General features: G+C 40.9%; 1 protein-coding gene and 1 long non-coding RNA gene across 3 annotated transcripts in view; one reads left to right on the forward strand and one right to left on the reverse strand.

Moving 5' to 3' along the window:
- Nucleotides 1-3,925: 3,925 nt before the first annotated feature.
- On the reverse strand, nt 3,926-7,393 carry LOC130180683 (uncharacterized). 2 transcript variants are annotated; one of them, XR_008829431.1, is made up of 4 exons: nt 7,185-7,393; nt 6,911-6,998; nt 6,694-6,746; nt 3,926-4,011 (listed from the first exon to the last, which is right to left on the reverse strand). It is a non-coding gene; the product is annotated as an uncharacterized LOC130180683 (long non-coding RNA). The 2 variants fall into 2 exon arrangements; XR_008829430.1 differs by lacking the exon at nt 7,185-7,393 and having other exon boundaries at nt 6,911-7,177.
- esr2b (estrogen receptor 2b) overlaps nt 3,984-25,539 on the forward strand; it is a 29,155-nt gene continuing 7,599 nt past the window's right edge. Inside the window, exons 1-6 of the mRNA XM_056394324.1 lie at nt 3,984-4,276; nt 19,210-19,744; nt 20,835-21,034; nt 21,127-21,243; nt 21,698-22,057; nt 23,725-23,863. Of these exons, the coding sequence (XP_056250299.1) occupies nt 19,320-19,744; nt 20,835-21,034; nt 21,127-21,243; nt 21,698-22,057; nt 23,725-23,863 (1,241 nt within the window). The 5' untranslated portion in view covers nt 3,984-4,276; nt 19,210-19,319. The remainder of the gene's footprint in view (nt 4,277-19,209; nt 19,745-20,834; nt 21,035-21,126; nt 21,244-21,697; nt 22,058-23,724; nt 23,864-25,539) is intronic.

Here is a 25,539-nt window from a genome sequence, read left to right on the forward strand (position 1 = left end):
GTTCTGAGGGGAAGGAGGTTTCAGGATTATTTTACATCAATGCATCACTTTACTTCCAGTATGAGTGATAAGTGATAAGAAACATCGCAGATGTTGAATAAGAAGAGATTAGTTTGAGGGGTTTCAGGATAATTTAACATGATTTTTGAAACCAAGATAATATGTTTTACGCCATAGTCTTAGGAAAGCAGTTGTACTGACATTTACCCGATTTCGTTATCAAGAAATTCCAAATATGCTGGTGGGTCATCAACTGGATCTCAATAACTCAAGTTAATGTGTCTGTCTACTTCTCTGATGCAAATGAAGAAAAGCTCAATATTTTATACATCCACTGATGTTTACTGGATGATAATTGGATCTTTAAGCGTTTTAAAAATAGTAAATGAATTTCAACCGGATTATGCGAACTGCGAATACTCTATTTCCTCACTTGGAGAAAAAAGTGTCGGAGCATCGTTCAGGTGCAGGACTACACCCACTACAACTACACCTGTGCTGTTAATGCAAATCAACTGTTTGTCAAGCAGTTGTCCACTGTCTAATGGAGACAAGGCTTTTATAGTGAAACAGCTGTGAGGATCCAGTGTTTGTCACAGAACTTCATTAGCAGTGTTCCTCAGTAAAAACTGATCCGCACAACAAGAGTGTAAGTGCTTAGCTACTGTTCTCTAAGTACTTAGAGGGTTATGAAATACGTGCTTGCATGGGGTGTTTAGGTGTAGTCTGAAAAGCTAGGTTTTCAGACTGGTGAAATGGACGTCATTCTACTATTCTGACACTGTCTGGCCAAGACGGAGACTAACCTGGACTAAGATGAGCAATCTCAGGGTCTTTGATGTGACAGGCAGCTAGAAGTCCAGAGGCAGAGGATTGAGATGATGGTGTATAGTTGGAGGTACAGTAGGAAGAAGCAGGCTAGTGCGGGTCAAACAGCAGATGAGCAGCAGGATTGTGGAGTAGTTACAGAGGGTTGGTGGCAGATACAGAGACTCCGGTGAGTTCAGTCCAGGTGGAGGACGAGTCACAAAGTCTCTCTTTTTGCGTTGCTGTTGTTGGGTTTAGGTGGACATCAGTTTGTATTGTTTTTCCTGTCAGTGATGCCTTCAGTACATCTGAAGCTTATCAATTCTACTTTAATGAAATTCTTGTTATTGTTATTTTTCTGTTTAACTTCAAAATAAATGTAAAATAAAGAGCCCCCCCCCTCCAGCTCCACTGAGACAATACGTTTGGTTTTCCTCATACCTGAACTCCTCTCATTCAGAACATAGATCTCTATTGATGCTAATAATCCATCAGCCCTCCTGACCTAACCTGTGCTCCATCTCCGAGTACATGCAGCTGAATATTCAGTCAATTACTGGAGTAATAGGCAGCAGGCGGATAAAAGCGCTGGGAATCCAGCTCCTTCTCCCCGTCTGTCATTACTGCCGGAGCAGCCGGAGCACAGAGGCCCAATGAAACGCATTCAGACATGATTAAGAAAAAAAATTTAGGCAAAAGATGAATCAGCTTGTATTTGAAAAGAATTTGGACTCGCAAGAAGCAGAGCAACTCCACGTCAGTGCAGACACCCTGTCCGAACACGTGACACGCTCGCTCCCACACACGCACACACACACACACACACTCACACACATTTCCCAGTCCGAGGGGGAGGGCACATTTATCTTTTTCTCTCTCGCTGGTCTCTGTGCTACTAGAGCAAAGGCTAAAGGAGAGGAAAGGACACAAGAGGGAACACACAGTTCCTCCCTTCACTCTGGATTTTTTGGAAAGGAAATAGTCCTGCCTCGTATCATATAACATCATGCTGCAGTGTGTGTCAGCGACTAATATGGCAAATAAAATTATCTGAAGATAATTGAAGTAGGAAGAGAAAGAATCCATGAATCAAAACAAATATTCTGTATTTCCAAAGAACTAAAAAACTGAATGAATGAATCATCCGAGGCAAAAGTACAGCGGGAAGAAAACAAAGTTGCATTCTACCAAAACTCAATTTCTTCCTTCTTTGTTGCAATCTAGTTATATTCCAGGTATATTGTGTTTATTTCAATCAGATCCCAGTTTTTATGGTTTACTATGAAGAAAATGGCACATAAACTCAAATAAGTGACTATTGAAAGCTGATCTTTTTTTTAGGTTAAAGCTGCTAATGTCTGATATGTACTTAAAAAATAATAATAATAATAATTTTGTCCAAAACATGGCTTAGGTCTTGCTAGCACTTGCTACTGACTTTTGACAAGATATTGCAGCATGTCGACAGTCGGACTCTTAAACCTGGCCTGGGGTGGCTCTTTTAAGGAGGCTGGGGCAGAATTCATTGCTGTTTTTCATAAACCAGGGTGAAAATATATTCTTCACCTGCATCATATTGCTTGTGGGCAGCTCTGACTGACTGATACCTGATTTTTAATCTGCCTGATCCATCAGTCCTAGGACTTGGTCACACCAGCATTTCATGACAATGAAAACTTCAAAGCAAAAAGGTCAAAACCAGTCTGACTTACCTTTATGGCCCTTTGTAGCAGCCTTAGAAAATATTTTTTAAATGTCAAACAAGTTTTGCAGTTCAGGTCAGTTAACTGATCTCATTCCAGCTGTAAAATATGCAGGTGTCCAACCCTAAAGCCCAACCCCGACTACCAAAAAAAAAAAATCCCACAAATCTGAACATGATGCTGAGGTCACTGAGGGAGACAGCTGAAATAAGACATGATGACCTAATAGTACTGAGATGAGTTTAAAGAAGCTAAATCAGAGGTGGAAATCATATCCGAAGGGCTACAAAGGAGATGTAAATCCTGCCCAGAGGCAGTTAGCAGTTAGAGCCATTTCACTGTGAAATCACAGGTTTATTCATATCACATCTCCTCTGTTTAATAAACACCACCTACACAAACACACAGCCTAATGGCACTAATGGAAGTAATTATGGTGCTTTTAATTGGGTATTTGGTCATTTATATGTTTACAGATTGAGTAATTTTTGTCTCCCTGATCATTTTAAAGGTCTTGAAAATAAACTCCTAACTCTCTCCTACCTGTAATATGTATACGTACTGCAGCATTACTGAAGGACTAATGTTCTGTCACTCTCTGTGATGTGCGAGTCTGATGTAAAATAAACTAAAGAAAGAGGTTTTTATATACTTCTATTCAAACAAAGTTAAAGCTGCTCTATATGCACTATTGTATATTAGGTAACTCTCAGATCAGTCAGCTCTTCAGACTCCAGACAGCATGTTCATGTTCACTAATTCAACCAGTTTTACGCAGAATCGGTAGAGAAGCACTTAAAACAGGTTGATTTGAACCAATTTTTTTTTTTAATCTGTTGGGAAGTCTAAATATTTAGAAAAAAGAAAAAAAAAGAAGAAGAACTAACCCTTAAACAGAAAACAACTTTAGATCCAGATGTTTTTCATCACCGTAACGTCGCTGAGTGCTTCCTGTGAATCTGCATCCTCACAGTTTATTACAGTGACTCAGCTGCTGCTTTAAACTGAAGCTCAAATGTGGCTAAAATTAATCACGTGAAGCAAAGATGCAGCAGGAGGCTGGATGCTGATGTTTATTCATCTGTCCTGCCGCTTTTAAATACGTTTGTTTTTTTGTTTTTTTAAATCTTAACCTGAATTTAGTGCAGTTTTATGAGCACATGAATTTTCTTGGTGGAAACAGATTGAACTCTCCTGTTTTTGTTGTGCTCCATCTTATTTAATCATTAACAGTGAGCAGATGAAAGCAGCAGAAGAATTACGCAGATAAAGTCTGGTCACAACAGTAAGTCATTTTTTTATTATATGACAAACGTCTCATAAAGAAAAAAGAACATACATCATTTTATTATTATATTTTCTCACAATATGTTTCAGTCAAGTTCCTGACCCTCCTCCTCCTCTTCCTCTTCCTCCTCCTCCTCCTCCTCCTCTGGCGGGCAGCTCTCCACCAAGGCGTGGTCAGTGACGTCTCTAAATCGGCCAAACCTTAAGACTGGCACTTTGACGAGCAGAGACAGGATGAAGGGAAATATTAATGAGACACTAGGAATAAAGATCCCCTCGAGGAATAAACGCGGAGGAATACACGGCATCTTCATGTGATTTTTTTTTTTTTTTCCCGTTTACAGTTTCACTTTTAAGGTCGGTTTTTTTTCTTTTCTGCCCTCACTGTTTGTGTCAGTGGCAGCGGCGGAGCTGAAAACACCGACTGAAGTCCAGCAGCAGCAGCAGCAGCATCTGACACCGCCTGAACCAAGTGACAGGTCTGTGACATGACAGAGTTTGTTTTAATCTCTTAACTTTCTCATCCAGAGAAACACAGACACAGAGTTTTTTCCCGCGGAGCGTGGAGGAGGGAACAGCCGTGTGCGGTGCGACAGGTGCAGCTCTGCTCAGATGATTTATTCTGCAGGTCAGAATCAGCCCGGTGTGAGTTTGTCAGTCAACTTCACGCGGCGCTTTGCAGCTTCGAGAGTTGATCAGTAAGTGAATTTGATCAGTTGTGTACTTTTGCAAAAATGGGCAAAAGTGTTTTTCAGTCAACTTACTCAGGAACTGTCTTTTTCATTTAACTGCAGGACAGGTGTGTGACTATATTAACTTGAACCAACCCTTAGGAATTAATAATTGGTGATGATTATAGTTATAGCAGGTATATCCAGTGAGTCCCATTCAAGTGAATAGGAAATATGTTGCAGTGTAACCAGAGCCAATTTAGGAGAATGCTAATTAATATGATGATGTTGCTGTTACTAATACTTTTGGACAAAAACACACCATGGAGATTCTGCAGAGAGAAAAGGAAGTGTCAGAGAGGAACTGACAAAACAATCTCACTGCAAAAGTCCATTTAGTAGTTGTTCCAGAGCTTTCAGTCCTACCACACATTCATCCTCAGTTGGGTTAGTATGAACTCAGTTGTCTTGCCGTCAGTTCAGTGTCAATCAGTGTTTGGCTTCGCTTTGGTTCCTTTGTCGGAGGCAGCAGAGACATCACCTCCTTCCTCTATCTGGCTGAACCTTCTCTTTTCAGTCGCACAGAGGAGAAAAAGTCCAGACTGGTGAGCGCTGAAGTGCAGTCAGGACAATGCTGAGTGTACAGCAGCAAAATGGAAAATGTGTGAATGCGATGCAGGACTGTAAAGGCTGATGCTGATGTTGTGTGTTCAATTTCAACATCTTTAATCCTCAAAATGTCGATCTCAATATTTTTCCTCGGAAATTTACTTGAGTACCAGAAAAAAACCCAGAAAAAAGAGTCGTGTGGATACAAATATGTGAGAACTACTTCTCACTTTGAACAGTGAGAACTGTGTTAGAACAGGTTTTACTAAATTTGTGTATGTCCGTCTTATCTAGTTTGCAGTAGAAGTTCTTATGGTTCAGCCCTAATAAGGATAAGGTGCAAGATTTCACTGCTGCTGCTCAGCCGTGCTGCAGCCAGTTTGTGCACTACATCTTTCTCTGCAGCTGATTTGCATTTAACATGAAAAAGTTTGCAAACCCCATGACAGCAGTTGTAAAATCATGTTTACCCCCAAAATTTTAATGGTAATAGCCCCATTAGATTCCTGCAGGGACTTAGGGTGTGTCTGCAGAACTCCATCTTGTGACTCAGTTGCTGCTCCTTCTCACTTTATTACAACATTACCGTAGTTTGATATTTGGTTTACACTCTAATCTCTTGACGCCACTGGTGATTATTTTATCACTTGAACAAAACTGAGCACTATGTGCTGCTGCTGCTGCCGCTCTCACCAGTGAGGATGTAAGGCGGGCAGCCTCCTCTCCGCAGCCTTGAGACTGTTCACTCTGTAATAATAATCTGGCTGTGGCTGTAAATACCAGATTCCTTTTCCACTCGTGAATAACAGCTGTGGGGGAGTCGTGTGTATGTATGTGTGTGTGTGTGTGTGTGTGTTTGCGTGTGTGTGTTTGCGTGTGTGTGTGGAGAGGAGGATGGAGGGAAGTCCTGCCGTTACCAAAATTAAGAAGTTGGAATTTAAGCACATCCCTTTCCGTTCTCCGGGTTTCGCCCACGTTGAGAAGCATTCCTCCGGCCCGGCGCCGAAAACTTGCCAAGGTCACGCTGCCCAACAATTACTGATACACCCCCATCCCGAAATCCAGCCCACAGGTCGTCCATCCTCGGAGATACCCAAATACAGAGTGTAACTAAAACACGTCCGTAGTGAGCTGAAAAGCTGCTCTGCCTGTTTGTTTCCTCGCTTCTGTCAATCTCATTAGGCGTTCCCAGGCAGGTGAGGCAGCAGTGAGAGGAGGGGGTCACTTTGTACTATCAGGGTGTAATCTCAGTAAACATGGTGAAAGTGGTTTGTCTGATCCCCGGAGTGTGTTCTGTATTAAGTCAGCTTGTTTGTGGCAGCAGCGCAGCTTTACCACGGGATCCCTGAAAACCCTGAAACTTATTTAGACCACTGGAGGTTTCATAGAAGATATCTGACGCACCCAGCTGCTTCCTGCTGTGATCTCAAAGGGCCGGTCCACTGGCTGTGCATGTGCAATCCTCATTTCTTGATGACGATGCCATTAGAATTAATCAGAACCTTTTTTTTTTTTAGTTGTCTCCATTTCTTTTTCTTATGTGATTAAAATAAAAAAACAACTAGTCAACTTAACATCACCTTAAACCTTTTCTCGCCTCCAGCAGTGTAGCTCACCTCTCTGCAGTGATGTGCAGGTGTAGTGTGGACCTCATGACGTCACTGTTGTACTGTTGGAAAGCAGATGCACATCCATTACTTGAGTATTGGGCTGAACGATAGATTTCAGTGGGAATGGTCATCATTACATTTCAGTTTCACTGAAATCAATATAAAAATGATGATGATGGGCCGAAACATCTCTGTAGCACCACAGTGCTTCATTTATGGTCACCTTTTTTCAAACAGGCTGCAGCTCCTTTGACTTGGATATCGCACTTAGCCATATTTCGATTACTTGTTCAGCCCCGTTTCAGTCTCCACTGCAAAGAAATAGGGTATAAAATTTGTGTTAAATAACTCCGGGGGATATCTTCCACAGTTACAGTCTGTTCAACACTAATTCCCTCTCTGTGTCTCCTCTGCTCAGCTGCTGTGGAGGAACAGTAACAAAAAGAGGAAATTCTGTGCTTAAAAAGACCAAAGAAGCAACGTTGGAAGACACTGACTTGATTAGACTAAGTGGGACAGCTGAAGCTTCAGATGGACTTTAGTTGAACTGAAGAATTCTGCACGTATTGTCCGTTTTATCTTATCAGTTACATGTTGGGAAGAGGTCACAGCAGAGCCAGTGTGGACGGGAGCAATGACCACAGTGATCAATAACTCTGTCAGTGTACATGTGGGCATGTGAGTCTTATATTAAGACAGATTTGACCAAATATAAACCTGCTCTTTACTGCATCAAGCCTAATTCTAAAAACAGGGGTTTAACAATTACATTTAGAGAGCTTAAAAAAATCTTAAAAGAAAATGCTTGATTTTAGAAAAAATGACATAAAGAGTGTAGCTTGAGGTTCCCTTTGTCATTCTCTTCCCCACTTATATCCCACTCCCAGACTTTCCCCTTTTATTTCTCCGGCTACTATCTCTCGTCTTGTTTCTCCCCTGTGTGTAGTGGTGTCACGTGACCAGAGCCGTAAAGGCTAGAAAAGCTGCGGCGGTTGAAATAGAGATGCTCCGTCAAAATTTGATAATTCTCAATAATTAATTATAATATATAGGTGCAGGTCCTGATTGTATCATGTGTTACCATTCTACAAGCATGCTCATAATGGCTGCTCTCCGTTTGGTGCGCTGCTTGTTAATTAGTGGCGAAGGTGCAGGAGACATTCATTCATTCAAACCTTCATTTATGCAGGGAATGCCACTGAGAGCACGCTCTCTTCTTCAAGGATGGCCTGAAAGTAAATATTCAGTTCGAGAAACGATAATCCTCAAATGTAAAAACAATTTTGAAGAGATACAGATTGGTACAAGTGGTATTTTGTTAAGGTGCCGCACGGAGCCGTTGACTCAGGTCTGCATAAGCGGCATGTGCTGTTTTGTGATCGGCTGTAACGTGATACACATTTCTGCATGGGACAGCAATGACAAAAAAACCCTAAAACTAAAATTAAAAGTTGATGTAAACAATCCCAAACATTTATAAAGGTGATAATGACCTTCTAACCATCTCTAACATAATATCTAAATAGAAATATTGCTAACTCAGTTCTGTAATTGGACCCAGCATGGTGATTTTTGAATGGCTGTGTGTGTGTGATATCTAAGACCTGAAGAAGCCTGCTGGATGAGATGTGAAGACGTCTTCAAGTATCCACTTCTCTTCATTCAGCTCTTCCTGTCTGAGGATCTTCACAGACCACTGTTGTGATGAAAAGCTGTGCTGTGCTACTGCTGGTGTGACAGTCAGCTGGCCTGCTGCTGGTTGTTAGATGTGCTCTAGGCGATTTATTTTTGATATACACAAGGATGTGGTTTTTTTGATTATTAGAGGACAGCTGCAGTCTGGTGTTGAAGGGATGTTTGTCTTTTGATAATTATCTGTGATAAAGTCCGGCAAGTTATCGGTTTGTGGGTTGAAACCCACATATCTTTCACTTGGCTCCACATGAACACTGTATCTTCATGATAATGAATATGCACATGGGGACTCGGTGTGTAATCCTATACTTTTGGATGTATGGTGAAATCCATGAACAAAATACTCATACATTCTGTCATTGTGTTACTTTTGGATGAAATTGAAGTGAAAATTAGTTATTCCCCTTCTTGCTGGGGACCCCCAGGAACCCCCTCAAGGACCCCTTGTGGTCCCCGGAGCCCACTTTGAGAACCACTGGGTTTATGGATAAAGACTTCCGGATAAATGTGTGTGAGATCTTGGCAAACAAATTTAAGACTCTTTAATGCAGCTTCATATGTTCATATATTGTGTCTGCATGTCGGTTGAAACAAGTTGAAACCTTGGTTTCCTATGCAGGCCAGAGGTCAGAGGTCAACATCGGCTTCAAAGCTTCAGGTCTGGAGATAGAAAGATTCTGTGTCTTGCTCAATGACACTTCAGCAGGTGAAGGTTTGTCAATGGCAGAATGTGTCTGTGTGTCTGCCTCTGCACTGACGCAACATAGAGGAGTCACATGACTTTCCTTGACTGTGTGGTTCTGTGCTGTGGACAAGGTCTCTTCTCTTCTGATGCTGGATTTTTTTAGGCTAATATTGATATTTAAGAGTTTAAAAATCTGATAATGACGTATAACTTCACACATGACACATTTCTGGAGCTCCCAGCAAATTTATAAGACTTTGACCTTTCCTTCTGTTGCCCAGATTTTAGATCTGACCTGCATGATGATTTTTACATAAACACTTAACTTTTATTAAGATTCTCCTAAATTTATTTTTATTTTTTTTGCAATGAACTAAAATATGTACATTTTACAGTGGAAAAATAAATGTGTCAGTCTCTCTGTTGGTTCATGACATCACTGTTTTCAAACAGCTGTGGCATTTCTCTATTATAAGTTACTGATAAGCAGCTCTGCCCATACTGATACACTGCTGATAAACTAGTATCAGGTAGTAATAAACTCATGTCACCAGTGCCAGTGTGTTTTGGTAGATTCCTGTTATGGCTCCTGATGGTTAACCAGTGTTAGCTCACTGCCATCAGTGTTAGCTCACTGCCATCAGTGTGGATAATAGAATTAGGTGTCATATCCATATATTAAATTGCAGGTAACCATAGCGACAGTACTTCCTAGAAGTGAAATTGACCCTAAGTATGGAGTGAAACTGACCGAAGCAAAGTGTAAAGAAATACCTGTTGATTTCGGCCCCAGCTTACAGTGGTAGAAGCACATTAATGCACTAGTCTAGAGATGTTGTGTCAGACTGGAGTCCAAAAAAGTTCTGAACAGTCCAAAAACCCAAATATATTTAGGACTATCATGCAGGACGACAAAAAAACCATTAAAACCTAACGTTAGAAGTTGGAATCAGGTAATTTGTGGCGTTTTTTGGCTTTTTTCTTCAAGCGCTGCCTCCATCACCGCCTCCATCTCACCCAGTATTTTTCAATTATTAGACATAAGTGAGGTATCACAGTGGGTTTGACTGTAATGTACTGATGTGTAAAAATTCTACACCTGGCACCTTTTAACAAACTCATTTCATCTTGTAATATAATCATTTAATTCCCAGTGATTTACAATATGATATCAGCCTGTTTGAAGGGAAGCAAGACTTTGAATACAAGGCTCAAAAGAAGATGAAATGACTCTGAGGATGTGGCGTATTTTTTTTTTTGGAGCACAGTAGATGGGATGGACCTGTCTGGCAGGTAGACCATGCAGCAGCGGTGCCAGGTGACAGGTGACAGGTGACAGGTAAAATTACTCCACATCCTGACACCGTAATCAGCCTGTCGATTTCGGCTGAAGCTTCTCGCCGCTCGGCTCCTCTGGGAGCTGCTCCTCCCGCTCCGGTGTATTCTGTCGACTTCTTCAGCTCGGCTCGGCTCCTCCAGCGGCTCCTTGTCGGCTTTGTGCGGCTGAGAGAATGGAGGAGTGGAGGCCGGCTCATGGTTTTGCTTGGGATCTTTGTGTTTCGGTATGTGCTGCTGGCTGGGGGCCCTGGTCCGAGGGGAGGAGGGTGCCTATCCCCTTTACACACAGGAAATAAACATGTTCTTATTATACTGGCCTGCACACTGTGCTCTCTGAAGAAAGAAATTGCATTTTCATCCCCATTCTGCTCTCATGTTATTCTGCGGTGCCTTGTTAAAGCATGTTGGCAACATGTTCTTTGTGAAACGCACATTTCTGGAGCTCTCCAGTAGATGGACGTGTTTTGTTTTTTTTCCAACAAAGATATTTGTTTGTCAAGACATACAGACTTTGACCTTATCTTCTGTCGTCCAGAGATGCAGGTCTGAGCTGCTGTTGTGGTCAGAAGCAGAGAGAGATCCCTTTGTTGTGAGAAAAAACACATTTTTCCAGTGTGAAAAGGGTCTCAGGTGGATTTTCTCTCGGACTGGATTCTGCAGGTTTTCATTCATGAATCACAATGCAGCACCAATTTATTTCACCAGTGTTGAACTAGATGTTGAATTTCATGTTTATTAATGTATAAATTCATGTCCAATTTCTAGTATAAATAACTGAATAAGATACTTGTGTTCTGCAGTAGCTCAAACATCAATAGACAACATCCAGCATATTTTTCAATAGAGACTTTTCAGCCAGTGGTCTTATCCAGAAAAAGTTAACTTTAATTTAATGCTCCAAATTTCTAAGATTGTGAGCAACCTGTTGCTACCAACTAAAGAGGTCAAAGGTCATAGTAACTTGATGGCCATCCTGTGACCACAGATTGATCATGATCAGTCTTTAAAGCATGTCTATAAAAGCCTGTTTAGAGGTGAAACAAATTATTAATAAAGTAAATGATTAGTAAAAGACAAAACCGATAACTGATTAATCATAAGAAGTCATTTTAAACATTAACTGGTTTTAATGAAATGTGAATATTGGTTTTCTTAGTCTTCTTAGATCCAGAGACCAATATCTGTCTTTATTCTCTGACTGTTGGTCTGACAAAACAAACATTAAAGATGTCAACTTTGGCTTTGGGAAATTGTGAGGGGGTGTTTTTCACTATCCTGTTATTTATAGACTATACACTTCAAATTGATTATTTGGGAAAATTTCAGTTAAGTCAATAATGAAAATAATCGTTACAAATTAAATGCCTTTTCAAAATGCCAGATCCTTTACAGGTCACTTGCAAATGATGGAGCTTGATTTGTGCAGATAATATATTTCAAAAAATTAAATTAAATATTGTAATTATGAGCACAGATATGAGTCAGATCCCTGACTCCTGTTTTCATCATTTAAACCAGGCGACTCATATCGGCAGCTTTGATTGGTCGGTTTACATTATCATACTGTGAATATAGGAAGGATCCCACACATGTTCTGTATATTACAGTTGTGGATGGTATTTAATCTGATGGGTCTTCACCGACTTCTGCCGGCGGCTTCTTCAGATCATTACTGCACTGCAAAAAATGATAATTTAATGATGCAATCAGTTCATCGCTCAAATCACAAATAAGTGATGCACTGTATTTGATTATATGAAGTTAAATCGTCTCACTCTGACAGACTTTTAACTTGAAATTAGATTTGAACACTCAATCAGATGATTTGACTTTCTAGATTATTTTTTTACAGTGTGTTCTCCCTCAACAATGCGTCTAGGTGACGCACAGACCTTTGACCTGTCATGCTGTGTGTTGCTGCTGTATAACATGCAGGGCTTGGTTAGTTTAGTTAACCTTGATACAGTCGTGTTTATTCAAAAGAGCAGAAAATGACTCTGGTTTTGGCATTTAATCAACTGTGTTTCTGAGGCTGAGGTGTTTTTCTTGCACAGTTCTTCTTCTGCTTCATTCCATAGAAGCTGCTCAACTGTTTCATATCAGTCAGCAGAGTAGCAAGACAGACTCTAATCATATGAAAAATGCAGGTAATGATTTACTCTGTTAATTTTTTCATGCATCTACTGTAAATAAAAAACGGTGTCCACAGTTATCGAGCAGGTCAAAGCAACAGAATAAAAACTGTTAGTGAACATTGAGAGTGAGTGGAAACAGTGTGGTGGAGACAGTCAGTCAGTTTGTCCCAGTGGTCAACTGTACATAGTACTGTACATAGAGAGATCACATAGAGAGGTTTTATCATAAGCTAAAAAGTAAAATCCTGATGGCTGTTGGGCCATTTTCATTTAAGATACAAAACTATTATTTATCTCAAAGGCAGGCTATGAGAAAGAACTCACAGGTAACAGTACTGAAAAAAATCTATGATATTGGTTTTATTTAATGCTTTGTAATAGAATATAATTATAATTATTATAATTAGAAGGTCAGTGGTTCAATCCCTGGCTCCTCCAGGCCGCAAGTCGGAGTATCCTTGGGCAAGATACTGAATCCCACATTGCCCCTGATGGCTGTTCCATCAGTGTATGACTGTGATGTATGAATGTGAGTGAATGGGTGAATGTGGCAAGTATTTTAAAGTGCTTTGAGTGGTCAGTAAGACTAGAAAAAAGCACTATATAAGTGCAAGTCCATTTACCATATGAATTAACCTTAAAGGTCCCATATTGTATAAAGGTAGATTTCCATGTCTTTTTTTGGTTATAGATCAAGTCTAGGTTTCATTATTAATACTGAGAAAGCATCAAAGCGCTCAGTCCACAGAGAAAGGCACACAGCCTGTATTCAGAAACTAAGCCTTAAAACGAGCTGTCAGAACTTCTGTAACTTTGTGATGTCACGATGCAGTCACCCACCTCAAACTACATGGTTTTTGTTATTGTTATTGTTATTTTTTGTCTTATGGATCAACACTTAAAATAAAACACAAGAAAAGGGTGTAAAATATGGGACCTTCAAGACATCTACTCAACACGTCCTGTAACTACAAAATACAAACAACTGTTTTAATTCTGTTTTGGGTGTTTTTTGTTATTATTGGATATCTGACAGTGAAGGCAGCAAACAGGGAATGAAGGGACACAGTGAGTATGACCCCTTAATATATTTAATATTTAAGTCTAATATTTAAGTCTATTTTAGTCTTCTGTTTGTTTGCTAGCTAAACAGAATAATACAAATTATTCAGGTCTAAATATGACGCACAGAAATTTGAATGAAAGGAATTTACAGTTTTAATGGTCATACAGTCTTTGATAAAATCTAGGTGATAGCTATCATTTTAACTTTGTTGCAGTGGATGAAAAGTTTTCCTCAGTTGTTATCTTCAAGAAACAGTCATAGTTTGAATGTATTTTCAACTTTATACTTCCATGTTATCTGAAGAATTTGTTTGTTTTTTGGGAGTTTTTGTTGATGGGGAAGCAGTTTAGAAATGTAAAAGAAGAGAAAAGCAAGAAAGCAGAAAAACCCTAATCTCAACAGTCCTTCAGGCCTGGCAGCTGCACAGACCTGGTTACTGGTAACGTGAATGAAGAAGTGGAATAAATGACAGAGTAGCATTAAGACAGTGTCCTTTGACCCCTTGTTGCCTGCCTGGTGGTTTACCATGGAAGGCTGCCATGAGCACCAGTCTGTCCAAAGCTCAAACGTCGGCACAGACATTCTGACAAAACAGCTCTCTGCATGGTCAACGGGTAAAAGTTTAACAGCTGAGCCACACAGCCTGAAGAAGTGAGTGAGTGCTTTAATCTTTCTGGTGTTTTTTTTTTTTATGCTTTGTGGAGTCTTTTTTAGCCTGTGGTTTGGAGAATGTTTAATGTCAGGCTTTTTTTTGCCAAGCCGCGGTGTCAAAAGTCTGTGATTAATAAAGTAAATTCAGCCTGTCAGTGTTTAATTCTGGCATGTTTGAGAAAATAATCATGTGTGAAATGTCAACCAGAATGTAGGCAGTTAGATTTACTACAGTTATTTCTAGTATTGTGCATCTTGTGTTAATTCTTCGTGACAGTCGAATTTCCCGAATTTTCCGTGTAACAGCCACCTCTGCTGCTGTGTAGCTGTTTGTTTTATAAACCTTGACTTGGTTGTGTTTAGCCCTCACAGTTTGACTTGCCTGGACACAGTAACATTTTCATTTTGCATATAAGTGGATGTATGTGGCGTCCTTATCCCCAGTCACTCACTACCGCAGATTAATCTAAACCTTATGAGTAGCAACAAAATATTCTTGCCTGATTTGTGGTGTTTGTGGTGTTACGCTAGTTCGCTGAGTAGAAAGTCTTTAGCGCTCGACCGGATTTGATGCCAAATCCATTTAAAACATCAAATCTGAAGTGCAAAATTCTGTTTAGCTTAATTAACTATATAACTTAATTCGAACCCGTGGTTCCCAACCTTTTCCAACTCATGGCCTACTTGAAAATCTCAGAAAAGTTGGATGCCCACATCCAACCACAGAACAATATGGAGGCCAAATAATACATTCTTGAAAGCAGCAAAGGGAGATCACTTGTTGAGTCGCCGTCTTTCTTTTGACTCTCTCTCCTTTTTTAATTCTTTCTGCTAATCAGCTATCCATTTTGATACTCAGTTTTTGCTATGGATGAGACTGAGATGTCAAACAAGTATACAATGTGGCCCAGTGGCAAAGCGGTTCAGCTGGTGACAACACAACAGTTCCTGTTATTGGCTCATCCGAGTGACAGGAACGTCTTAACAGCAGGAAGAAAAAAAAAAAAACAATAGAAGAAGTTTTTAAACATTTTTAATGTAAGATCATTTCATTTTAAAACATTTAAAAATATTAGTCATATTTTTATTTTTTGTAATTACATTTTTCATTGTATTGTTACTGTTGCAAATGATTTGTCGGCCCACGTGCAATACCTTCGCGCGCCCACCAGGAGGCTACAACCCACAGGTTTAACCCAAACCCTAATCCTTAACGCAAACAAATACTATATACTAATACTGTATAAAGTTCTAAGACATTCATCTTCCTGAGGTTATTGAAATATAGGACAGTCTTAAAAAACAAACAAACAAAAAAACATCACAAACCTAAGGAAGTAATCCTGTCAACCTTATGGGATGGGGTGTGGTGGGGCAAACGAAACCTCCGGCTCCTCACCTGAGTCGGGGTCTGACAGAGGCTCAAACATGTGGCTGAGTCTCTCTGGTGTTTCCTCCTTTGACCATCTTGATGCTCTCTGCTCTGTCACCTGTCAAACTGGAACGAGCAGACGGTGGTGGGGCGGGGCACATGGCCTGATCCAGAATTTCTTGGTGAGGAAGTGGATGCGTTAAGGCCTCATTTCTGAATTTTTTATTTTTTTATTTTTTTACTTTTCATGTAGGAAAACCATGTTAAACAATATATTAATCATAGTATTTTTACACACTTTAAAACGTGTCTAGAGGGGAGCTTTTATTGACTCTAGGATTGGAAGTTTATCGAGCGGTAATATGAAGCTAGATTTTTTTGGGCCACTAGGGGGCAGAAGAACTCCACAACAAGCTGACACATGCTTTATAAAGTTATACGGCTTTTGTGTAGGAAACAGTTGCCTATTTAGCAGCATTATCGCCCCATCAGAGTCGTGTTCATCCCGTGTCCATAAGTCTAAGTGCAAGTCTTTTCTCAGGTCATCTACACTGGGTTTATCAAACTTATCCAAATCCTGCGAACCAGACTCACTGGTTTGATCTGTCAAAGGACACAGCTAAGGTGTAGCTCACTGAGAACAAAACTAGTGGTGCGTTCGGGTGTTGCTGGTCAACTTGTAAAGTCACAAGTTCATCACTAGCAACCTCAAAATAGAAACTGGTGTTGCATGATACCTGAGTTTACAGTACAAGGTGTTGCATCAGGTAAACATCAGCGCATGATGGACAAGTGACAAATACTTTAACAGGTTAATGGAAAATGTACCGCACCTGTGACGACTTTGAAGGGTCGATTCTGTAAATTGGGACACAGCAGTGATGGTACACACAGTGAACAGGGAAGGGTGCATTGTTTTGAACAAGGCCACTTTGACCTGACCTGTCTGATATGCGCATCGATTGTTGAAATGATTGACCTTCCAGCTGTTTGCCGTGGCGTCTCCTGTCAATCTGTCATCAATTCACAACAGCGATGAACTTCAGTATCAGTATCTCATCTTTCAAACTGCTGTCATGACTTCCTCTAGGTCCACATCACACAAGGTAGTAGAGGTTGTAGTCATGTTTTGTGTGATGAAGATGTCAGTGAAGTGGATGTTAAAGTGAAGACAAACATCTCCAAAAAGACATCCAGACAGCCCACGTGTATTTGGTGTGATTGGTGGTGTCTGAGGTTCACTGTGGATTCAGGCACTGATTAACCAGCTGACAGCCTCTGTAGCCTCTGGTTAAAGTATTTTTTTTGAGCTGTAAGGTCACACAGGCCAATCATTTTGTGCTTTTATATTCTGTCTCTGGAACAAATGTTCATAATAAATACAAAGGTGTTCTCTTCACCTTTGACACAGTAGCTGAGCTGTTCAATCACCTGGCTCATTTAACTCAGTGTGTGACAGAGAGCAGGTACATTTGTCCACACGTCATACTGCAGCACAGCTTAGGTTAAATCTGCTTTTTGGCAGAAGCTTGCACTTTCAGTGAACTATTAAAACTGAAATGCCTCTTCAGGAGCCCCAGGAACTAAACTGGGGAAGTAATTCACAAACTAAAAGCCCCTTTTTGTTAATTTTCAGCTGAAAAACCGCGATGATCAGATGTGATGATGTTAGACTGCGCTGCGGGCAAACAGCTGGCCACCAACATTGTTAGATGTTATATTGTTGAATGTAGGTCGCGATGTTGTTAAGGGACAGTAATCCAACGTCTTCCCAACGCCATCTTGACATGTAAAATACTTATATGTAAATACTTTATAAATACTTTAGTCGTGAGCTAAACCCAATGTCTCCTAAATGTCACAGTGTCACTCAGCCAACGTTGGGCTTTGACGTCAAACTGATTTTCATTTCCAACAAAAACGTAACGTCTGTTGGAGTCGTTATAGTCCGGACATCAATGTAAAGTCAGAAAGACATTAGTGACTGCTTGGTGATTACAGGAAGCAGCAACCTTTTTTTTGATGCATAATTTATTTTTTTTGCATCTGGTAGCACAACGTAATGGGCCCGATGCAAAAATATTTCGTGTTAATTTCGGATATCTCGCACTTTTTTTGTGTGAGTTTTGATCGAGTATTTTTAAGTTGGATTCTTCAAAACCTTTTAAATCACTTGTGTCGACTCATGTGGAGTTTGCACGTCCATGATATTTATTCATGCTCCATTTGTGGCCAAGTTTCGTTCACATCAGCAGCCAAAAACATAACAAATATTGCAATTAAAAAACATTGATACCGCTGCGGTGTCGTTAGAGCAGCTCTGCACAGTGACCGAAATTTAAGAGGGAATGATTTGATATGAAGTTGGAAGTTAAATAAAGCCACAATGATCCACAGCTACAATGGGAGGAGGTGGAGGGGGAGGCCCATCATTCAGTTCTTTGTCGTTTTGCTGCTGTGGGATTTTGAAGTTTGAATGGACGTTGGAAAAGACTCACAGAGGACTGAACACATATCCACTGACTGTTTTCTGGTTACTTTTCTGCTTTAGTGCAGAACTTCATTGAAACAATGAGCAAATAAAGGTTAGGTTTTTATTTCACCCCCCTAGAGTTGTTGAGGAGTGGAGAAGTCAACTGAAAAACATTGTTTAAACATTATAAGAAATTACATCCATATACAGTCGTAATGTTGCTACTACAAGTACCTGCTTTCTCACAGCGTGAATGAACATAGCAGTTGTATGGCTTGTGTTTGATCCATCAGCATCATGCAGTGCTTCAAACACCACACTATCCTGAGTTCCTAGAAATGTGCCTGGAATCGTTCCCGCGCAGTTTGTTAAAGCTCCTTTTTCTCAGATCCACACGTGCAGCTCTAGGATTTCATTTTGTCCTCTTGACTGTGATTCACTCAATAAAAATCCCATTATCTTGTGTTTTTCATGTGGTTTTCTCGAGCGTCCTTGAATTATAGCAACACTGCTGGTTGACAATTCCTGTTAACTCCCAACGAACGGCACTGAGTCACAACAGCTCAACACTGGCCGACAGTCTGGTGCAGTCTAGACGAAATTAAGGCAAAACAATTAAAAAAGGACTTATCTGTTTTTAACAGAAGGTGAATAGATAATTTTCCTAGAAATAATGCAGCTTGTTATTGTTACAAATATCTCAGTTACTCTAATTTGTGTGTTTTTTCATCAAATTTTGACTCAATTTTCTGCTGTAACTTTTCTTTAAGACAGCTGAAGTTTTTTTTGATGACGCTCTTCAAATGGAGCTGAAGAAAATGTTTTGCCTTCACGGTTACTGAAAAAGAGAATCTGACATTCTCAAACAGTGAAGTGAATTAGATGAAGTGACGTAGTGCAGTACGAGGCGGCAAGAAGATAAGAGGTCCTGACATCTTCGTTTTATGTTTTCACATTTTGAAAAACTTTGTAAATTTTCAAATAAACCAAGATGTTTCTTTGACCTTCAAAGCACCAAATCAGCGTTGAGTAGTAACTCAGTAGTTTGTGTGTTCTGTGACGTGACTTTATTTGCAATAACACAATGCTTGTCTCCCTCTGCTACAGGACTCGTCTGCAGTTGAACATGCAATAGAGGAACTGGCTGCAACATCATATTTATCATCACTTTCAACACACAGTAAATACCCTCACCCCCCCCCCCCCCCCCCCCCGACATGGCCTCCTCCCCTGGGCTGGATGCTGATCCACTACCACTGCTTCAGCTCCAGGAGGTGGACTCCAGTAAAACCTCAGAGAGGCCGAGCTCCCCGGGACTCCTGCCCACTGTGTACAGCCCCCCGCTGGGCATGGACAACCACACCGTCTGCATCCCCTCTCTGTACACAGACAGTAGCCACGAGTACGGACACGGACCTCTGACTTTCTACAGCCCGCCTGTGCTGAGCTACACTAGACAGCCCATCGCTGACAACCAGTCATCTCCGTGCCCCCCCCTCAGCCCCTCTGCCTTTTGGCCCTCCCACAGTCACACCAACGTGCCTTCACTGACTCTGCGCTGCACTCAGCCTCTCGTCTACAACGAACCCAACCCACATGCGCCATGGTTGGAGCCCAAGCCCCACAGCATCACCGCCGGCAGGTGGGATTACTGACACTGAGCCATGGACGGAAGTAGTACAGAAGTGTTACCTAGGAGGGTTATTTACTGTGCTAATGGGTGTTACTGAAGCTCAACTGGCCTAGTTTAGCTGAACAGAGCTTTGGGGAATAATTCTCAGAAACTGAAAACATCCTGTTGTACTTTTGAACTCTCAGTGATACGTAACCCTGCTTATTTTTTTTGGGTTTTTTTGACCGAAACAGTTTACCTCCCTATACACCCAAACATTATTATCTATCGCAAAATAAAAAGACTTTATAGTACATTCATTATCTTATGATGTTGACAGTTGAAAAAAAATGCACCAGGTTACAGAAATGAAAAGGGATAAACATGCAATTGGGCTTCCGGTTATGTTCCACACTCCCTTTAGGTAAAGAAATATGTATAATATGAGTTTATCCACTGCAACACAAAATAGTCATGCATCAAATAAACGAAACATAATAACAACTAAAAAAGAGATTTAAACTCATTTTGAATCACTTGTAGCGTCCACAAGTTGCATTGTGATGCAATAACATCTGCCCGTAAATGAATTTCTTCTATATCAAGTGCTAAAATAATACCATGTCAACATTAGTGGAAATTGGAATAATGGAATTTTAGTACAGTCTTTCATTGGGCTTTGGCAGATACTGATGTTTTAGGTAATATCTTATATTTTGCGTAATATTGATTTAAAAAACTTTTTTTTTGGGCCAGCCTCTATCAAGATATTCAATTTTAGATATTGTCCAAGCCGATTTCTCATCCACAGAAACTCGCAACACTCACAAACTCTCACATTACAACACTCTTTCAGTGATATCTCTTTTCTGTTATTACACTGTATATTAAGTGATTACCTGTGCTACCAGCTTGATGGCCGTAAAGACACCAGCCATGGATGTTTGAGATTTCTATACCCATTATGTTTCAACGGTTTTGATGCAATTTCCTGTTGACTGAAATGCGGTTGTGGAGACATTTTCAGAGACACAGCACCTGTTGAAGGACTAATGGCAGGTGAATGACAGGCTAAAATCCCAAATGTCAAGTTGTCCCTCGTCTGTGTTTCTTCTCGCAGCTCCATCATCAGCTGTAACAAGCTGCTGGGGAAGAGATCAGAGGAAGGAATGGAACGAGTGAACTCTTCCTCGTGTTCATCCGCACTAGGCAAAGCCGACATGCACTTCTGCGCCGTGTGCCATGACTACGCCTCGGGGTACCACTATGGCGTGTGGTCCTGCGAGGGCTGCAAGGCCTTTTTCAAGAGGAGTATCCAAGGTATGAACTTCTTTGTCCATATCTATTCACAGTTTCCTCCTTCTTCCCATCCTTCAAAATAATTTCTTTCTTACATTTTTTTTTTTTATCAGGACACAATGACTACATCTGCCCCGCCACAAATCAGTGCACTATCGACAAGAACCGACGTAAAAGCTGCCAGGCCTGCCGCCTACGTAAATGCTACGAAGTGGGCATGATGAAATGTGGTAGGCACTCACTTTATTATGATAGGGGTCCTTGATGTTTTGTTATCTCACAGGAACACAAAAGTTCAAGCACAGGAAATGGAAAGGTAAAGGACGGTACCTCCCCTTCATTAATATATACTACCAGGCATTGTAGTCATTATTGCTTCAGGCAATTCAAACTGAGAGTGAGTTGATAGTGATGATCTTTGTGTTTATAAATGCCTTTGCTCTAGTGAAGGCATCCAAACCAGCGACCAGAAGACATGTTCAGAGATATAGACCTTGCTGCTAAAACTCTAAGTTTTAAAATTAAACTGAAAGAGTGCAGATTTTTTATTCTTGTTTTAAAGCTACTCCTTGTCAGTGTTTTGTGGTACAGTTTGTTTTCTGTTTAGAACACATGAAACCAGGGACATCACAGGTCATGTGACAGACTGTTTTCTGTTGTGTCTGTTTGTCCGTCTGTTTCCAGGTATGAGACGTGAACGCTGCAGCTACCGAGGAGCTCGACATCGCCGCGGTGGAATTCACCCTCGGGATCCAACGGGCAGGGGATTGATGAGGGTGGGGCACGGTCCTCGAGCTCAGCGGCATCTCCACCTGGAGGCACCTCTCGCCCCATTTGCCCCCCTCCCTCAGGTGAACCACGTACACCACACGGCCATGAGCCCAGAGGAGTTCATCTCTCGCATCATGGAGGCAGAGCCTCCAGAGATCTACCTCATGGAGGACATGAAGAAGCCCTTCACCGAGGCCAGCATGATGATGTCCCTCACCAACCTGGCAGACAAGGAACTGGTCCTCATGATCAGCTGGGCTAAAAAGATTCCAGGTAAGACCAGAACTGTCACGTCCGGCCTTGTGATGAATGGAGGCTTTTTTCACCAAATATAACCTCAGAACAATTTGATATGAAAGGCCATCTACTTGACTCAAGTATCCTGAAAATGAAATGTAATAAGTATAACTGTGATATTTATTTTCTTGAGCACAGTTTTGTTGTAACCTCTGTGTCTTAAGGTTCTCGAATATGGAAATAAATTAAGGCCAAACATGATGTTGGATTAAAAAATAAAATTGTAAATGAGTGACTGTGAATGAAAAATGCAAAAAACTTTATTATTGTTTGTTTATTATTATTTATTATAGTCTCCATACTCAAACCATTATGCAATGAGAACATGGAGAAACACGATACAGGACAATTATTCAAGTCTGTCTTCATCCATATCTCCAGCTCCCGTTTTACAGTAATATGATCTCGATAGAATTGGACTCGACTTGGGAACTTTTAATCACAGTCCCGTTTACATGTAACCAAATAAGAATGGTAACACTTTGGAATAAAACCAAGGTTAAGGTCAGGGTAAACATTAGGGCCATGTGTTCACTGGAGGTCAGTGGAAGCAGTGACTGTGTGTGGAAACCAGGAAAGAAGTACTGAGGGTAAAAACAGACCAGAGGCTACAGTAAACACATCTTCTACCCATCATTCATGTCGGTCATGTCTGAGATGTCGTGGGTCATGGCTAAATAAACACACAGATGAGACAAAGAGTGAATGGATGGACGGAGGGAAAACAATCTGTAAAATATCTGGTTGTGTTTAAATTTGTAAAATTTGTGGCTTTCTTTATTTCAGTTTTCACTCTGTTTTTCCCTACTTTTCCATCAAATCTTTCTCTCCTCTCCTCTCCTCCTCCTCTCTCCTCCTCTCTCCTCCTCTCAGCCCTGCAGGTGACTTCTCAGGAGAGGTGTTAATGTGAAGGGATCACACAAAGACTCCCATTTTCCCTGATTTTTTTTTTCCAACTCAGACAGAAGTGAAAATGAGTGTGCAGTCTGTATTATAAAAGACCTTAAAAAAAAAAAAAAAAAAGCATGGACAGATGAGAACAGCGCTGTCAAGCTAAAAGCTAAAGCTGCTATTCAGTCTTCACCACTGTAGTTGTGCATTTTGAGATTGTGGCATTTTTATTTAATTTAGTGTTTAATCTACTGTCTATCTTAATGTTGAGTATTGCTCTAAAATGATTAATGGTGTATTATCACCTCGCACTGTTGACTTGGGGAAAGGTGGGCTTTAATCATTCAGGCATAATCAGAAGGGGGAGAGTTGAGAGTCAGGTGTTTGTCATGTGACAGTGTCATGTGGCTCATTAGCTTCACCTGTGTTACTGAAACACCTCAGCCACAGACAGAATCACAGAGTCCTGATGAGAGCAGCTGGAAATCCGCTCTGAAGTTTTAGTTGTACATTTTATTACTAAGTGAGTATGTGTCAAGCCTTCCCAGTACAGCTGTGCATTTTTCTCGTTGTCTGTAGTAACCTTTCTTTGCAGTGTGACTACATGACGCTACAAACAGTGCTCCAAACACAGTAGATCTACATCAGCATCCTTTTGTATAAATATTTCTTTAGCAACAACGTTCATATGAAGTGTCTGGAAAGAAAGTGATTCTAAAAAGGAGTATGTCTCTTGTGTGCTTGGTCCTCAGGCTTTTTAGAGCTGAGTCTAGCAGACCAGATCCACCTGCTGAAGTGCTGCTGGCTGGAGATTCTGATGTTGGGCCTGATGTGGAGGTCGGTGGACCATCCTGGAAAACTCATCTTCTCCCCTGACTTCAAACTCAACAGGTGAGGAAGTAACATCTGCACTATCAACAGTGCATGATGACTGACTGATGTGCATACAGTATCAACACATCACATTTTATGTCTCTGTAAGTGTCAACAGTGATGAATGAAGGTGAACAGCTCGTCTTTCTGAATGTGACTCGTGTGCAGCTGCCATTTATTTGCAGTTACACCGGTTATGGTGGTTGTGGTGTAATCTTCCCACATTGTTCCGCTCTGATGAGTTGACGTCACACAATAAACAGGGAGTTCACTCAGACCTTGAAACGGCATAGATATCAAACTTGCTGCAGAGAGTGTATATCTCTGACTCCTCTTCACCGCCGGCTCATTTTCTTGCCAAAAGTCTTTTATCACTCGCTGTTCCCCACCACACTGACCTTCAACTTTGGCCAGACGGTCGGTGGGTTGGCTGTTTCTGGCACCGCCATTCACCCTTTGTGTTCATGGTAAACAGGCTGTAATTAGGATGTCACTTTACCCGCACTTTGTATTTCCTGATGAACCAGAGTAAACTTAAGTGTAATCTGTCAGCAGTAGCAGCGGGTAATAGGACATTAAAACCAAATGTGTTGTTTCTGGTGTTTGAGGAGCAGTAGACTCTACATGTCCCTCCATTTCCTGTCTTTCTACACTGTCCTGTCAAAAAAAGGCATAAAAAAAGTTCATTAAAGTTAAATGCAACACAAATCATCTGTGTTAATTCAGTGAATGTGGCAATTCCACTGAAATGAACTAATTCATTTGGTTTTTATTGGGCCTTAAAGCTGGTGTTATCACTTTTTGCTGTCACCCAATGTCCATGAAAAGACCAAACCAACAACGTGTCCATGTCCCAGTAGTTTCTGATTTCCCCACACTGTCCTTGGTGTTCATTTCCAAACACATTATTGGTTCCTACTGAAAGATTTAAATCTTTAAAAGTGACGCACAAATGTAGTGTTTTCCTTTTTTAAATGAAGGATTAGCAGCTTCCCAATTCAGCTGGTCACTGCAGGTTTTTAGCAAACGTCACTCAAACAGGAGGACATAGCGCATTTTTTGGGGACTATTTTTTTTTTGGCAGATGAATCCATATTTTGTAAGCATTTGTGGCAGCAGGACGGTGAGTGAAAATAAATTGGTGTGTTCATGGTCACCCGGTGAAAACGTGTGGCTCATGAATGTGGTTTTAATAGTTTCTGGACAACAATGGAGCTCTTTGGTACAGAGGAATAAGATATATCAGGCTTTGATACACAGTTTTTGTTAGTAGGAGACATTCATTGTTGGTTCGGTCTTGTGATGGGATTACAGTATAGTTCAGCCTCATGTGAAAAAGACAAAAGCTGAGTACGATAATAAGCGAATTCATATGAGGACAGAGGGGAGAACGCTGGAGACCGTCTTCCTCTAGGCGCTCTGGTCTGGTGGGTTGAGTTAGTGTTTGACCTTTCTTCCTCCACTACCACGGAAACTATCACTATAGGCTTAGGTTAACCTTGATATGTTTTCATAACACAGCCTTATTTTTCTCTGTGGAGTGGTCTCTGTTAACCCGTGTTAGCCCTTTCTCCTTGGACCTCTGAGGAAAACATCCTGGATGCGAATCCATCCAGTTGCTCAACAAAAGGCTCAAACAGACGGAGCAGAATCATTTTCTCTTCTCGCTTTCTGCCTTCTTGATCTCCGTGCAC

Source organism: Seriola aureovittata, chromosome 13 (assembly GCF_021018895.1).
Source record: "Seriola aureovittata isolate HTS-2021-v1 ecotype China chromosome 13, ASM2101889v1, whole genome shotgun sequence".
Lineage (NCBI taxonomy): Eukaryota > Metazoa > Chordata > Actinopteri > Carangiformes > Carangidae > Seriola > Seriola aureovittata.